A 14315-nucleotide genomic window follows, 5' to 3' on the forward strand; every position below is an offset into this window, starting at 1 on the left:
TGCCCCCAGAAGGGGGTAGTACACAGTCTCCAGTAGATTGTCCCACGACCTACTCTAGAGAAACAGTGCCACCCAACACTTATTTAGTCCATCTCTGTCCATCAGCTGGCAAGACTCATTCACAAATGCGGTGTACTGACAAAATAGGCAGAAGCCCAACATGCATACTAATGAATCACCACAATCTCCCTTTAGATTACTGGGGTTATTTGATCTTTTAATTATTCAGCAAAACAAACTTCTGAAAAAAATTTCCTTGTACTTGACAGTATTTTACAAAGTTTTTCCTTACCTTTTACTGAATCCCAGTATACAAATGAATCAACGAGTAGTAATCCTTGTTTGTAATAATGTGTTGTTAGTTCTAACCAATCAGCTTCCAGTGTACTGATTATTTGACCTTTCCTTGTGATTTTCATTGACATGTTTCCTTCTTGGTAGTTCCACTTTGCCAAGTCATTTTCAAAAACGTTAAACACAGCAAACAATTTAGTATCTACAGGAAGCAAAACAAATGTACACTTTTCAGTGAGGAAGACTGTGTTCACACTGTATGGTTTCAATTTAGTAATACTAAATCTTTTCTATCTATAGTCCATTTCAACATACACAACTGCAATTCTAAAATTTGAAAATTAAACAAGCTATCCCTGAACGAGTTGGTTTCGGAGGGAGGGGTGTGTGCTCTATTCCATCAGATGTCTACATACGGAGCTGCACCTGCAGACACTCTGGAATTACCCATGATGCCCATCCCTGGTGAATGAGCAGCCTTGTGTCATGTATTTTTCCTAAGCATATGTACATAACCAGAAGCAACAGTGATATAGCATCGAGTTGTAAATGGTGGGAGGGGGTTGCACAGAGCTACTCACTTAACTTTTGTGGTTTGTGTAATCTGCAGATGATTTACCTTATCCAAAACAATCATCAACAATGACTTCTACTGGCCATCAACAGTGGTATATGAGGAATGGCATGACCCAACTTGCTATCACATATGCTCTGGTATAGGGAGAGAGACAGAGAAAGAAAGAGAGCATGCTTAGCATTCTCAGTGGGTGGGTCACTTGCCTGGATATCTCACGGGAGGGTGCTTAAGCATGCATTGGAAAAGGCTGCACAAATGCTCTTGACTTGTGCTGTGCTGATCAACATATGGTTGGCATGACACAGAAGGTAGCCGAATACAACACATAGGTGCCAGGGGGAAGAACATAAAACACCATCAGTGGCACATACCACATGACAATCATGCATCTCCATGCAGTGATATGTAGGCAGCACCTTGTAAGCATGCATGTATGTAGATAATTTAATGCATCTGACGTTGACATGTTATTCCATTTTATGCTATGTCATGTCTGCACACAAAGCAGAAGACCAAATGGTCTAGTTCAGCATTCCTTTAGCAGAGTCAAATGACACAATTATAATCACTGGAAAGTACATGCAGCATAAATAACTTCTGTTTCTTTGGCTTTTTAATTTTAACTGCATCACACCATCTAAGCATACTGATTACTGGTACTATGCTTTTATAACTGGAATAAATCTTTTGACTTTAAGTTACATATAGGACTACAGTAAGGTTTCCACACTGAATCCAAATTTGAATAAGCTTAGGTACTGTCAGCCTGCTTTTGCAACATATTTTGCGCTGGAACAGCTGTTGCTAAACTGCTCATGTTTTACAGGTATAGGCAGGCAGAGACAAAAGTGGCTGTTTCCAGCCAACAAAAGCATCAAAATCAACAGTGGCTCTTTCTTTCTATGTACTTTTCTACTTGCACCTAAGGAGGACTAAACTCATGTGCTGCACTCATCATTTCTGGCAGTCATCTGTGGGACTTGTAAACTTTGGACTTCACAGGCATGAACTGAACTACATTCATAGACCTGCTATCCAATGATACCAAAGCCACACTTACTGTTGTTTTCAGTTGCATTTACTGCTGAGGTATACAGTAACTTAATAAAGTGTGTATTGTGCAGTTGCTTGAATGTAGGTGCCAACACCTAGTGGTGAGTAAAAGGGACAATTCTGCACATGCTATAGTGGTACTGTGAATTAATACATCTGTTAACTTACTGCAGAGCTTAGTACTGTGATATTCTAATAAAGACTATGCACTGCTTTTCCATGGCACAGTTGATTAACTTGCTGTAATTCCTTATATATGCTTTCAATTTCAGTTATTTTAGCACTATTTTCTTTTATCTCTGTTATCCACTTCACCTCTGAGTTATTGACAGTGCTGTTATACATCTGCTTCCAGTTCGATTTCAGTGAGAACCTCTACTGAATCCTGTACAGTGAGTTACTCTAATGCTAACTAATTTGAAGTTTATCTCAACCAGCTGTAAAATTAACTACTCTAATGCTAATTAATTTGCAGTTCATGTCAACATGTTGTAAAATAGCACCATCTGGTTAATCACTGCTGGCAAACTACTTAAACCAGCACTTTTTCATCTATTGCAAATAATTACCATCCATTGATAACCTCCTGTTAAGGAAGAAAAGGTCCTTGATCACATTCAGGTCATTCACTAGAAATACTAGCATACAGATATATACAACATAACACCCAACTGTTGCAACGCACACATGTATACACACACACACACACACACACACACACACACACACACACACACATTATATCATTTTTTTCACGAAATGTATACAAATCATCTCTATTCTCTTACAGAAACTATTTCAAACTGCACAGTGCTCATTAATCTATCAATTAGCACACTACTGTCTCTCATACATAATATGCTACCACACTCTCTTTCATCCAAGCCTCCTCTTACTTACCTTCTCCTTTATATTCACATAAGGCACCTATGACTACATACTCATAAATTCCCCTACCCTATACTACACGGATTATTTCAATGTTACCTATCTGAAACTGTTTGAACCACAACCCACACGATCATAAGCCAAATATATTTGTTCACCCTGCACACCATGAGACATATTTTGGTGTGGAGACATTCACCCTGACTTTAATCCAAGAAACAATATAAGTTGCTCACATTCTCATTACTAATCTAAAAAGTAGGCACAATAAACTCACAGACCGAAATGCATGGATTTCTAACCACTTCTTAGACGTCCTCTCCATGAGTGAAATTTGGCTAAATGTAGAAACCAGAGATGAAGAAATTCTCTTGCCAGGTTACAATATGCTACACACAGATTGGAAAGGCAAACAAAGGAAGTGGGAAGACGTTTTTTTTACCTTCAGACACTTCATCTTGGCCTCAGCACACCATTTCTCAGTACAGTAATGCTGAACTACTTATTTCCTTCCTCAAACTCAACAACAACAATAAAAGCATCTGCTTCATTGCTGTATACACAAGGGCAATAAAGTCTCTAAAGCTGAAGATGTACTCTCCTGGGTAGTCAGTAACATTCCACATGGAACAATTATTTTAGTTGACTTCAACATAGACTAGAATTCAATCACCATAAACACATCTCAACACTCAATAAAAGTGCATGGCTTCACATAACGTATTACTACCCTTACCAGGTGTACAAAAAAAAAGAAAATCACACAATAACTCATCAATAATAGACAGGATTCTAACATCTGATCCTAGTAGAATTGCATCTACTGGCCACTTTCTCAGACACTCTTAGTGACCTTCTACCAACTTATGCCTGTAGGCACCCTTTATGTATTCCAAAACACAACCAGTTTAACATAGTTTGCAATGTCACAAAATTTGATAAACAAGCATTCACATTTGTCCTAATATTGTGTACATGAAGCATATTGAGATACCTACCCTTAGACAATGCAACACCTGAATTTAATCAGATCTTTCTCAATATACTCAACAGAATGGCCGCCACAAGAAAAAAAAAGTAAAAGTAAATCCTGTCCCATAGCTAACACAAATAACCAAAGAATGAATCCATAAAAGACATAAAGCCCAGAAATCCTAAGTGAAACAGATAACACAACAGAGCCAGGAGACATTCAAGCAACTCCGAATCCTCACTAAGTGTAAAGTCACCACAGATATGTACAAAAAAAAAACTACTACATTACACTCCAAAACTCTAACCAAAACAACCCTAAAGCTTTTTTGGGTGTCTCTGAATAAGCTACTATGCCCTACTACAGCCAAGCAACCAACTCCAACCATCCCCCAGGAGCTACTCCCACTAATTTTAACACTAAGAAACTCATGAAAACCAATAGCAATATTAACTCTTCTTTGCCATCTGCACACTGACATCAGCAATAATGCTTTCATTCTAAAACCAATCCCCACATCCAGAATCAAAATATTCCTAATCCAATTAAAATCGACAGCCTTAGCCATCGATAACCTCCCTGCACCCACTATCCAAATTAATCAAAAGATCAGTTCTTGTGTTACATCTATCTGGAACAAAAAATCTTGCATTACATAAAGGAGGACACTCGGGTCCGAATGGAGAGAGGGGTCCAAATGGAGAGATGAAAAGTCAGCAATCAAAGGAGAGTAGTAGTGCTGAAATTGAATTCATCCTCAAGTCTTGGTGCCTACCTTCACAAAGTGGACCCTGTTTTCACAGACTCTCACACTGATACACAGACTGTATTTATACAGCATATATCATGGACAGAAGTAAGTCAAAAAGTAAAAAAGATAGCTGGGTGCACAAGACCCAGGAAAAAAAGTGCCCAATCCTGGTAGGCGCATTGGTGCCAGGACTGAAAAAGATGACAGTGTAGAATCCTCAAAATATGGAAACATTACTACAATGGGGCCAGGCCCAGGAGGAGGATGGCCCCCCTGTTGTAGAAGGAAGTAGCAGTCCACAAAAATCACAAAAACTGATAGGCCAAAGAAGAGGCATAAAGACGATAAAGTGGACTATTGAGGATACGAAAGAAATTATGTACTGTTACTATTATGCAAAAATCCTAGAATTTCCAGACACAAGGTATACAAAACAATTAAGAGAGAAATTAGAGGAAAGAAAAATACTCCCACAAGAAAAACTGTCAGAAGCTTCAAATGAAAATTTGTGTTCATTAACACAACAGATTTATAAAAAACAGTATACAGATCAAGAAACCTTGATCTGTTTGGAAAAAGAAGCATCTGAGGAAGTACGAAAATATAAACAACAAAACCAAGAGATATTTGAAAAGTATAAAAAAGAAATGTGGAAATGGGAAAGAAACAGAGATTTGATATGATGCAATATTTATGCAAAGGAGAAAGCCAAATTAATCAATGTAAAGATGGCAGCCCCAAAGATATTCAAAGAGAAATACAGGCAAAGGCATCCAGATATGGAAAATTTCACCATAAAAAATAATATCACAGTGATGGAACGTAGAAAAGAAGATTAGTAAAATAGAAGTTAAAAAAATAGAAGTTGAAGTTATGGAGTCCCTGCAAAGTGAAGGATTTGGTGTAGAAGGTCAAACATAGGTTACATCACAGCAGGATGGAGTGAATCCCTAACGTAGGGAGAAACAGGAAGATCAGGAGACATCTAAAGAAGAAATATGGACATGGGAAATAAAAAGAAATTTAATATGGTATAATAATTATGTAAAGAAGAAAGCAAAACTAACCAACACAAAAAGTGCAGCAACAAATATATATGAAGAGAAATACAGGCAAAGGAATCTGGACATGGAAAACTTTAAAATACAAAAAAATAAGAAGACAAAGAGGAAAAGTAGAAAAGGTGATTAATAATGGAGAAGTTAAAGGACAACAATGGGATATTAAATCAGATTTCTCAACCTGCTGTCTCTTTTAGTCCCTGTTCGTTGATACAGCCTCAAAAAATCGCCCATGCAGCTTTAAAAACTAATCAACTCAACTGTTTTCCCTGTTAGGCTTCCTGTCTTTCTGTACTGTTTTATTTTCACTTTGAAAACCAAGTTGAAAAACCTCTAGCTGGCTCTGAAATGATGATGTCACATCTGCCAGAGCTCTTGCTTTAGCTACCGGGACGTTTCCTCTCCAAAAGTGATGTAATCCCCGCCTGATTTGCATGTTGTATAGAACAGCCAGTGGACCTCCCAGATTGTGATATCAGAGCTGCCTTGCCCAGCCCACTCTTAACCCCTAGCAGAAATGTCAAACTATAATCGCACTTTTCTGAAGAGCCCTACCAATATGTGACAAAGTACTGGCAGAAGCACAGTAACAGCTGCAAAAACCAAGAACATAAATTTGCAATGACCATGCATAGACATTAATTGCATGTTTTTTACATAAGAAGTAGATGTCTATCACAATTAATCGACAACACTACATCAGACTACAAGAAGTATGCAATACCATAATTTTCTTAAATTACCACTTAAAAAAAAGCATGTGGGTGCTGTCGTGCAAATCTGTGAAATGTTTTGTGTTTATAGTGCATCATTTGTTAGCTATTTAACCAAACAGGAAGGAAAAATAAGTGGGAGTTTGATGTTTTGCAAAACAGTGATTATACCCAGTGCTATGGAGCTTGGTTTTAAATTTGACAGGAGGAGTACAACAAAAAAGTCTCCCACTGTAAGGAAGGAAAGGCTGACAAGAAAACAGTACATTAGTCTGGTCACCTGCTGTGAGCTGTCAATCACATGCACATAATGGGTCAAACTACCCTTAGCTCTTTGACAGCTAGGGAAGGTAGGTGTGAAGGGGGAGGGGAGATACCTTGAAGAACTAGATTTCAGCCTTCACAAAAGAAATCAAGTTAGCATTTCTAAGAAGAAAGAGCAATAAAATGCACTTTTCAGTTCTGTTCTGTAGCATTTGCACTGCTTGTGTTTGAAGTAGTCACTGAAAAAGGATAACATTTTAACCAAAAGTAGGTGGCTATAACACAGCAGTGAATGCCTGTAAAATCAGTGCACTGTAGGAGTTTAGGGAAAACATGGCAGATCTGATGCAATTTTTTGGAGACAAACAATGCCTTCTGGGATACTTAGAGGCAGACTAAATAGTCAGAATTATTTCAAGATGCCAGACTTCATGTGGTCAGAGTCAGAAATGCCATATAAAAATATCTAAAAAGCTCTAAATAGTACCGGAGTGGTGTTAAAATGTAGGAAACACCAAACCATGATGAAATAAACATGTTTTTTGAGTCTGTGGGTGCAGTTGTCCTTTAAAGAAATAGAAACTGAGGTTATGGAGTACCTGCAAAGTGAAGGATTTAGTGTAGAAAATCTAATTCACACCAGTGGAACAGGAAGCGATTGGTCAGATGCAATATGAAGGTAATTTGGAGCCTTCCACAGGAAACCAGTAGAAACGTTCACTTAAAGCTAGACAGCAAGGGAAGGAACAGAAAACTGTGGAAACTCTGATGCAGTCAGTGTTGAGGAGTGATAGGCCAGTGAGTTCCCATATGATAGAGAAATGCATGGCACAGGATGAAATTGAAGACAATGTGTCACAGGAAGATACTATAGAATCTTCTATAGAATGCCTACAGGAAATGGAAAGCAAGGGATATGTCCTCAGTTTGGAAGAAATTGAGCTAGGGGAAGAGTTGCTTGATTTAATATACATAGACAGACATATTAAGATCAATGAAAGAAATAGATTGCAGAAGGTTAATAAAACCCAAAAAAGTCAGAAGTCTGATAAAACAAAGGAGCACAGTAAAGTCCTGGTCGCCAGGCAGCCCCTCAGTCGGCTGGATTCTGTTTCCAAAAGATAGAGTAAACACAAAAAAATAATGTATGTACATATATACAAACAAATACACCATAAAATAGCTATTAGGAGGGTAAAACACCCTAGGAGTACCACAGAGGGGAAGGAGGGAGATTTCTGACTGCAGATGATGCCCAGTTCGACATCTACATTTATTATGGTAACAAAACTGTACTATATAAAACTTATTTATGGTGTGTTTAGGATCCCTTGCAGTACAGCAGTGGCAACCCCTGCGGGATCTGGTTTGAAAATAGCTTTTCCTTCCCTGCCTGTTGCATAGGCTACAAAAAGTTGGTCAGTCTTTTTGCACTCCATTAAGGCCTGTAGTTCTGAAACCCTCCTTGCTGAAGTAATTGCCAGTAGGAAAGCAGTTTTTGCTGCTGGTTCAAAGGGTGATAGTGTCAACTTTTCTAGCACAAAGTTTAAGTCCCAAGCTGTAAAGGTGGTTTCTCTGAGGAACTGCCTGAGCAAAGGGTGCTAAAAACAGGTGGATCAAAGCTGTATTCATGGAGTGAGTAGGACAGGCCTGAAATGAAGAAGTGGCCAGATACTCCAGATATTGAAACATATCTGCCTGAATCGATGTTTGAGCTGAGTGCCAGGGTCCACAGCTCCAAGCATATTCTGCAGGGGCATGAATGAGTGCCTCCCTGTTTGTTGATGTACCACATACCGTGGTGTTGTGTTGTCCTATCTTCAACTGGCCCTCCCCTTTGAGAAATGGTCTGAACTGATTGCCAGTTTTTTAGTGCCAGCATTCTTTTAGGCTGATGTGCAGGTGCAGTTGATCCTGTGTCGTTTTTCTGCAGTAGAATGCCATTTGTTTTACTGTGTCAATTCTCGCCACCAAAATGTTCTTGTTTGGGATGGTATCAGCGCGGTATTTTTGTAAATTATGTGTATCCCAGTGCTTGCAGTATGAAAAATGAATCTTTGTAAAATTGTTGTCTTGCTTTTTTTGCTGTCTCTTGTGGGCAGCAGTGCGTCCAGGTATAGGTAAATTTGAATGAATGTAGTTCGCAATGGCGATTTACTGATGCCAGGTGGCTTTTGTGAATACTCTGGGCGCAGTAGATAGTTTCAAAGGGCAATGCTGAATTGATAGTGCTCTCTTATCCGCAAGAAATCTGAGGTATCTTCTTAGGACTGTTCTTAGATATCCATGCGATATAACAGAAGTAAACAGGATATATTACTGTCCAACTAAATTAATAACTGATAAAGTTCTAACACAAGAACACAAGGTAGTGAGGGAAAGGAAGGGGAGAAATCGAACACCATAATGGAAGGACTGAACAGATAAAACTATAAAGCAACTAAGACAAGAAGTGTCACTATTAAAGAGTATAGAAGAGGGAACAGATCAGCAAAAATATTCAGAAAGATAGACGTGATAAAAGCAATGCACAGTATTAGGACAGACCAGGATGTATCATGCATTATCGCAAATAACAAACTAAAACTTTCAGCACAGGTGAAAAAACTTAGAAGATATGAAGATAAATATAAAGGAAAAGTACAAAATAAGCAATTTACTGATGACCCAAAATTTTTTTTATAGAGAATTGGGAAATAAGGTAAAAGGAATTGAAAGACCGCCAAAAAAGAAGAAATAGATACATTTTGGAGAAGTATCTATGAAGATCCTGTGGAACACACAAAGATGCTAAATGGATAGAACAAGTTAAAGAAAAAATAAGAGGTTTAAAGGTATAGGATATGAAATGGGATGAAGTAACAGCCAGAGAGATTGAAACAAAGTTAAAAAAAGCATCTAATTGGAAAACCCCAGGCCCAGATGCAGTACCTAACTTTTGGCTGAAAGTATTAACATCTTTGCACGAAGATTTAGCCATGAGTAAGAACTATTTATATACGCACCCCGAACAGACACCAACCTGGTTAACAACAGGAAAAACAATGCTGCTACATAAAAGTGAACCTGAAAGCTACCCTAAAAATTATAGACCAATAACCTGCCTTCCGACGACATATAAACTATACACGGGAATTGATGCCGACAGAGTTTATAGTCATTTAGAAGAAAATGCAATTATGGCAGTAGAACAAAAGGGCAGTAAAAGAAAGTCATATGGAACAAAGGATCATTTGTTGTTAAAAAAAGTCATAGCAAAGAACTGTAAAAAGAGGAAAAATCTAAGTATGGCATGGATTGACTACAAAAAAGCATTTGATAGTATCCCACATTCATGGATAAAAGAGCACTTAAAAATGTACAAGATACCCTACACTAATCAACTACATTGCAGTGACCATGAGACCAGTGGCAGACCACTTTGCAATTAAGCCATGATAAAGGACAACTTATTATCCCAGGGATAAAAATTCAAAGGGGAATATTCCAGGGTGACTCTGTCACTGCTGCTGTTCTGCCTTGCTCTTAACCCATTAAGTTGTTTACTTAACAGCTTAGGCCATGGCTATAATCTGGCTCCTAGAAAACAACAAAGTGTAAAAACAAAGTGTAAAGACTTCTCTTCTTCTCTTTGTTGATAATTTAAAACTGTACAGCTCATCAGATGAGGAACTGAAAGCACAACTGCAAGTTGTCAAAACTTTTTCAGATGACATAAGAATGTCATTTGGTCTTGATAAATGTGCAAAAGCAACCTTTAAAGCAGGAACACTACAACACCAGGAAAACATCAGTTTGGGACAAGAATGTGATATAAAAAACTTGAGCAAGAGGGAGTGTATAAATATTTGGAAATTGATGAAGGACCAACAATAAAACATGAACAAATGTGAATAAAACTTAGTAAGGGATACTTCAGAAGACTTAAATTAATCCTGAAAGCAGCACTGACATCAAGGAATAAAATCCAAGCTATAAACCAATTTGCTCTTCCTGTCCTAACTTACAGTTTTGGCATGATTGACTGGCCCCAAAACGTGTTGGATAGATTAGATAAGAAAACAAGAAGGATGCTTCATGCTCACCAAATTATTTACAAAAATCACTGCATACCAAGATTACATATTCCACATTCCAAAGGAGGGAAGGGCCTCCTTGAAATTGATTTTATGTATAGATCTGCAGTCATGGGACTCCACACATATCTGCTGACCTCACAAGACCCAAACGTACTGAAAGTTTTGAAACATGAGGGCAATAAATCTAATATGACTTCCCTGCTTAATCTAGCAGAAGCATATCAGCATCAAGCAGGAATGGAAATCAAACATAAGTAGATAAAAATCAGTCAGCAACTGAATGTGCCAAAAAAGAAAAAGAAAGAATATAAGGTGAAGGATCAATTGAGAAGGCAAGAAATGTGGAAAATGCAAATTGCAAGTATGGAAAACTTCTGGAAGAGCCTCATGTTGATGAGGAATGAATGCAGGAATGGTTAAGAAGAGGCAACTCAAACCAAGAGATGAAAGGTTAATATCGGCGGTCCAAGATAGTGGGCTGCATACACGTTGGTTTACAAAGTCCATTGAACATGTGGGAGAAACAGACAAATGTAGGTTTTACAAAACCGAATTGGAAACAGTTGCACACCTTGTTGCTGGTTGTGACATAATAATGGCAGAAGGACTGTATACTGAAAGGCATAATAATGTGGCAAGACTGTTGCATTAGGGATTGTGCAAACATTATGGTAATGAAGTGGATGAAAAACATTAGAAACTTGAGCCACAAAGCATCATAGAAAATGAAGAAGTCTACATCACATGGGATCATCCATTGCCAACAGTTCAAAAGATAGATGCTAGAAAACCAGATATAGTGTCCAGGCAAAGAAGACAGAAGTAGCATTGATCATTGAAATCACCACACCCAGTGACTACAGTGTCCTGCGTACAGAGAGAGCAAAGTCATAAAATATCAGGATTTGTAGGCAGAAACGAGAAAAATGTGGAAGAAAGATATCCAGACAATTCCAATAGTAGTAGGAGCAACAGGTCATATAAAGAAGAGTCTACAATCGTATTTAGATATGCTACCAATACATGTAACTCCATACGAATTGCAGAAGGAGTCATTACTGGCACATTACGGGTGCTACAAAGAGCACTACTGGCTGACATCAAAGAGTGAAACAATACTAATTTCATGAACTTTAATCGTACTTTAACTTAGGAATGGGGTCCATTCCCATCATGGTATTAGAAACCCAAAAGACTTGGAGAAATTAAAAATAGAGCTATCAGACTACAAGTTCAATTTTTATCCTCCCTCCCCTCTCAAAAAATCACACACTCAACTGATGCAACACCTCACAGGTAACCACCTCTTGCCTACACAACATGGATTATGACCTAATAGGTTCATAGGTTGTTACTAGGCTATCTGCCCTAGGGCATTTATAAGCCTAGCCAGAGTGTGTTTGGCCTTCGCCACCCTTTTAGATTAGTTGACTGTGCCTCTGTATAGTAGGTCACAGAAGATAGCCCTTTTGAGGTTAGTTTACTGTGCCTCTGTCTAGTAGGGACACAGAAGAGATCCCAGGGATAAACCTACGATCTCCCATCCACTCATCAAGATTTCTCTTTAAGAGGGTCATTGAGGGACTCTGCCTAACATAGATTGGGATTTTGTTCCAGAGTGAGGGGAGCCTCTGGGATATGAATCTGTCCCTCCAGCATGTCCTATTTATTTCTGTGCTGAGGTTTAAGTCCCTGGAGCATGTAGCTCTAAGAGATTTGGATTTCCTGAGGTGGAGTATGTCCATTAATTCTGGGTTGGACATGGCTTTATACGTCAGGCACAGATTGCCTCTGAATAGGCGGTAAGCAACTGAGTAGAGCTGGAGTTTCTTTAGCCTAACTGCGTAGGGCATCTGTTTGAGCCCCTTGATCCTCTTGGTGAGGTACTTTTGGGGTCTTTCCAGTTGCTGCAGGTGTCGGGTAAGGTACATCCCAAATGGGGCATTGTTTTCAATTATGGGCCTGATGATTGATGAGTAGAGGGGCACAATGACCTCTCTTGATCTAGATGTGAACCCTTTCGTGATAAGGTAGGCTATATAGAAGGTCTTTCTAACCACTTTGGCAACGTGATTGTCAAAGGAGAGATTGCTATCTACTTGGGTCCCGAAATCCCTAATTACTTCTTCTGTACTTAATGGATTACCACCTATGTGGTAATTTGTGGGCACTTTGTTTTTCCCAAAGGGGATGACTATGCACTTTTTGGCATTTAGCTTTAGGCCATGGCTCTGGCACCAGTTATCCGTCTCTGTGAGACCCTTTTGGAGGATGCTGGTGTCAGTTGGCGAATCACAGTACAATTGTCTCTCCAACTTTCAGTACCATCAGCTGTAACAGAAACAATGGCAAATGGTTTCCTCACTAAAAGCTTTTGACATACTCACATGACAAACTCCTCCAAAAACTAGAGTCAATAGGTCTCTTACAATCCAGCCTCCAGTACCTCAACAGCTAGTTAGCCAACAGATCTCAAGCTATAAAGTGGCAATCAGGTCTATATTCCTTTCTTCCAGTCACTGTTAGGATACCTCAAGGATCCATCTTAGGACCCGTATTGTTTAATATCTTTATAAATGACCTCCACAAAGCCTCAATGTATACATCCTTCATTCAGTACAGAGATGACTCAGCTCTCATATGTATAGCTAACAATCTGTCTGAACTTAAAAAAAATTACCCAAGTGTCTTTCTCTTCTGCTGAAGCTTGGCTAGACAGCTCCCAACTTCTGTTAAATCATAAATCAAAAAATGTATTTCTTTATCCCTAAATCTCACTCAGATGTCAAAATCAATTCTTCAAACAACAAACAAATACATTCAAAGGGTTACACTTAAAACCTTGTAGACAAAAAAATCTAAAATTTGATTTTCATATGCAAGAAGCCTTCAAAAAAGAAGTATCAATACCTTGGGACATTATACAGAATAAAACAGTACCTCACCAAACATAGTAGAAAAACTAAACCATATCCCTATCAACTGTCAACACTACTTCTTGCCTCCCTTATATTATTAGTAAGTCGCCATGCTAACCAAACCTCCATGCTACAACAAAATTAGGGGTAATCACAGCACTTCCCTCAAAAAACGTAACTCATTAGAACAAAGGTACCTCCTCAGATACTCCCAACTAGTTGTAGCCCACAATCTTGTACATAAAGTTAGTACAAGCCTAAAAATGATCCCCTAACCTTACCTACTGGTGTTTCTCTGTTGTCAGAAATGTATCAAAAGGATGTGCAAAGTAATGCTTATTTAAGCTATGATGGTATGCATTCTAGGAAATGTTGTGAAAAGTCAGTCAGTAAGTAAGTTGACTTATGATGACCTATTATGTAAGGTAGAAAGATTATAAGCTTTGTAGTTTTGAATATGGACGCTCAGTTACTAAGTCTGTGAAAGAGTATACTTCAGCTATGTTGTTGAGAATTTTGTTGATGAATTTAATATTAAATCCTTGATAAACAGCAACAGGAAAATCTTAACTGGATTTTCTGAAATAAGCAGGAAAGTGGGTGAATGTCCAGTATTTGTTATAAAGAGGGGTAGAAACTTAAGATATGCATTAACAATTTATCCAGTAAATTAGCTGTTAACAGAATTACCCAAATGCTGGGACTGTAATTATTGCAAATTCATTCAAACAGGAACACTGGGAT

At 38.3% G+C, this 14315-nt stretch overlaps 1 protein-coding gene across 1 annotated transcript in view; it reads right to left on the reverse strand.

Annotated features, from left to right (window-relative positions):
• The window catches only part of RFTN2 (raftlin family member 2), a 1293449-nt gene that overhangs the window by 684432 nt on the left and 594702 nt on the right, over positions 1-14315 (reverse strand). Inside the window, exon 5 of the mRNA XM_044060680.1 lies at positions 293-496. Within this exon, the coding sequence (XP_043916615.1) occupies positions 293-496 (204 nt within the window). The remainder of the gene's footprint in view (positions 1-292; positions 497-14315) is intronic.

This window comes from Protopterus annectens, chromosome 2.part0 (genome assembly GCF_019279795.1).
Source record: "Protopterus annectens isolate FY-2018-M chromosome 2.part0, PAN1.0, whole genome shotgun sequence".
Lineage (NCBI taxonomy): Eukaryota > Metazoa > Chordata > Ceratodontiformes > Protopteridae > Protopterus > Protopterus annectens.